General features: G+C 37.8%; 1 protein-coding gene across 1 annotated transcript; it reads left to right on the plus strand.

Annotated features, from left to right (window-relative positions):
• Positions 1-1,029: 1,029 nt before the first annotated feature.
• On the plus strand, positions 1,030-2,027 carry LOC149204628 (glutathione S-transferase U17-like). The gene is made up of 2 exons (XM_089393331.1): positions 1,030-1,399; positions 1,483-2,027. The coding sequence occupies exons 1-2, from the start codon at positions 1,067-1,069 to the stop codon at positions 1,849-1,851; spliced, it is 702 nt and encodes a 233-aa protein (XP_089249457.1). The 5' UTR covers positions 1,030-1,066; the 3' UTR covers positions 1,852-2,027.
• Positions 2,028-2,431: the final 404 nt, after the last annotated feature.

Consider the following 2,431-nt stretch of genomic DNA (forward strand, 5'->3'; position numbering starts at 1 on the left):
TCTGATGATTATGAGATTAATGTGGCAAAAGAATCAAGCTATAAATATCTTGCCGATTTTGCTCACTCAACCCTACCTATTCGTTTTCACAATCATAACTCCAAAGATCTCATATAGCGATCAAAGAGTCATAAAACTTTCTTCACCCATCGTACAACGTAATGAAAATAGCCCCCTCTTAATTATATTTTTATAAATTATAATAAAACGTAATAATGTAAAAATGAATTAGATAGAGAAATGTATATTGTCTTTGCAATAAGCTGCAAAATAAGTTGTACGCATTTAAAGAAATCGTGGAGGGTGAGTGAAGAAGTAAGAGGGTGGATGAAGATGTCAATACAGAGACCTTTAAATGCTAATGATATCACTGCTTACGAACTTCCACACATTATAATACAAGGAGCACAAACGGATGACTTTATTGGTTACGGAATCTATTTCAAGGACCACAAACTGATGACTTTATTGGTTACGGAATCTATTTCAAGGACCGATCAAAACATTTAGATTTGACTAAAGATACAGATAAAGCGTCCTTCACATTGATTTGAACACTTTGGCGTTATATATTTAGAGTTTTTAATATAAAATTTTAAAAAATTATTCAAGTCACATATATTAATAATTAAAATTATATACAAATTTTCATGCCATTAAATTTAAAAATATAATTTTAATAAAAAAATTATAATTGATTCAAAATTTATATAATATGTCGATGATGGGAACATTGTCTATACCTGAAAAATAATAACAATTAAAAAAGAATCTAGACAGCGAGTGCAAGCGGGATTATTCCCTTGACTTCACTCCCATCAGCCTCTTGAAGGTGATTGATCACAGGAGGTGGGCCTGCTGAAGTAAGTGCGTGAAGCTACCCATCGTTCCACCCAATTGGCAAAGACGAGTGGAAGCCAAGGCCCCCATTGGCACTGGGTGAAGCGTGACTTGGGGCCCAAGTTTTGTGTATACTTTTATATATACAAGTACACTACAGAGAACAGATACAAGTACACACATGCCAGAGAAGCGCATTACAATTGAAAAAACACATTTAATAGCGATGGAGGGTTGTGGAGAGGATGGGCAAGTGAAGCTGTTAGGTGCGGGCTGGAGCCCCTTTGTTCTTCGGGTTCGCGTAGCGCTGGCTCTTAAAGGTATCCATTATGAGTTCATTGAGGAGGACATTCAAAATAAGAGCGAGCTGCTGCTGCAAACGAACCCTGTTCACAAGAAGATTCCGGTGCTCATCCACAACGGGAAGCCTGTTTGTGAATCGATGATTATTGTGCAATATATCGAGGAGGCATGGGACAGTAAAGCGCCATTTCTGATTCCCAGGGATCCATATGACCGAGCCATTGCCCGCTTCTGGGCTGCCTTCATAGACGATAAGGTAATTCATGCATTCCTACTTCGTTATCTGCTATTAGGGATTTTGAAAGTTTGAATTACTGGTTTGTATTTCCGTGTCTGCAGGTCATTCCAAGTATTCTAGGAGCTTTCAGGGGCCAGGGTGAGGAGCAACAGAAAGCGGTGGAAGAATCAGTGGCAAAGTTTCTTTTGTTGGAGGAAGTGTTGCGAAGTACCGGAAAAGCGTATTTTGGAGGAGATGGGATAGGGTTGGTTGACATCGCATTGGGCGGGCTTTTGGTACTCATCCAAACGGTCGAGAAGGTTACCAATATAGTTTTAATCGACACACAAAAAACGCCGCTATTAAGTGCATGGGCTGACCAATTTTGTAAAGCCGACAAAGTGAAAAAAGCGTTGGCCGATGGGGCCGAGTTATTTGTATTATTGTCCGCGGCCAGAGCGAAGCTAACATCACCACCCCCTGGCAATTAGAAAGGAGGCGGCTGACGGGTAGCTAAAATAATATTTAGATAGCTAAAATAATATTTAAGATAGTAGGTGTTGTCGTTGGTCTTGTTGTGTGTTGTGTTTCGATGTTGTGAGACAGAACGTATGAGGTGAGTTTATACTCTGCAGAATTGGTGGGTAATAAAGCTGCCGGGGGATTTCAGTGCAATAATATTATTATATATGTTATTGTTCACTTCGGTCATTGGAACAATGGAGTTATGCTTGATGTGAATTCGCATTCGTTAAAAAACTGTGGGCCATCTAGTTTCCCTGTGTGTTTATCTTTATGAATATATTCAGTAAAATCATATTTATTTAAATAAATCTGATTGATATCAATCACATGCAAATAATTTATTTTTTTCAGTACGAAAAACACAATTTATATTAATATCACAGGAGAATTTACAAAAATTAGCAATTGTTCCAGCAATCAATTGTCATAGACAGTTAAACAACATGCTGTAAAGAAGTAAGGAATTTTGATAGTGAAGAATACATTTTGAAACGGATTGTGAGAAATGTTTACACAGCTTTGGGCATTGAGAAATTGAGGATTCTG

The sequence above is a fragment of the Pinus tabuliformis genome, chromosome 1_2 (genome assembly GCF_031772625.1).
Source record: "Pinus tabuliformis cultivar Carrire ecotype Pingquan chromosome 1_2, CPIR1, whole genome shotgun sequence".
Classification (NCBI taxonomy): Eukaryota; Viridiplantae; Streptophyta; class Pinopsida; order Pinales; family Pinaceae; genus Pinus; species Pinus tabuliformis.

Excerpts from the sequence above, each read along its gene's own strand:
- LOC149204628 (XM_089393331.1), top strand. The coding sequence starts at position 1,067 with ATGGAGGGTTGTGGAGAGGATGGGCAAGTGAAGCTGTTAGGTGCGGGC. Across the intron at positions 1,400-1,482 it reads CTGCCTTCATAGACGATAAG|GTCATTCCAAGTATTCTAGG; the intron begins GTAATTCATGCA and ends CCGTGTCTGCAG.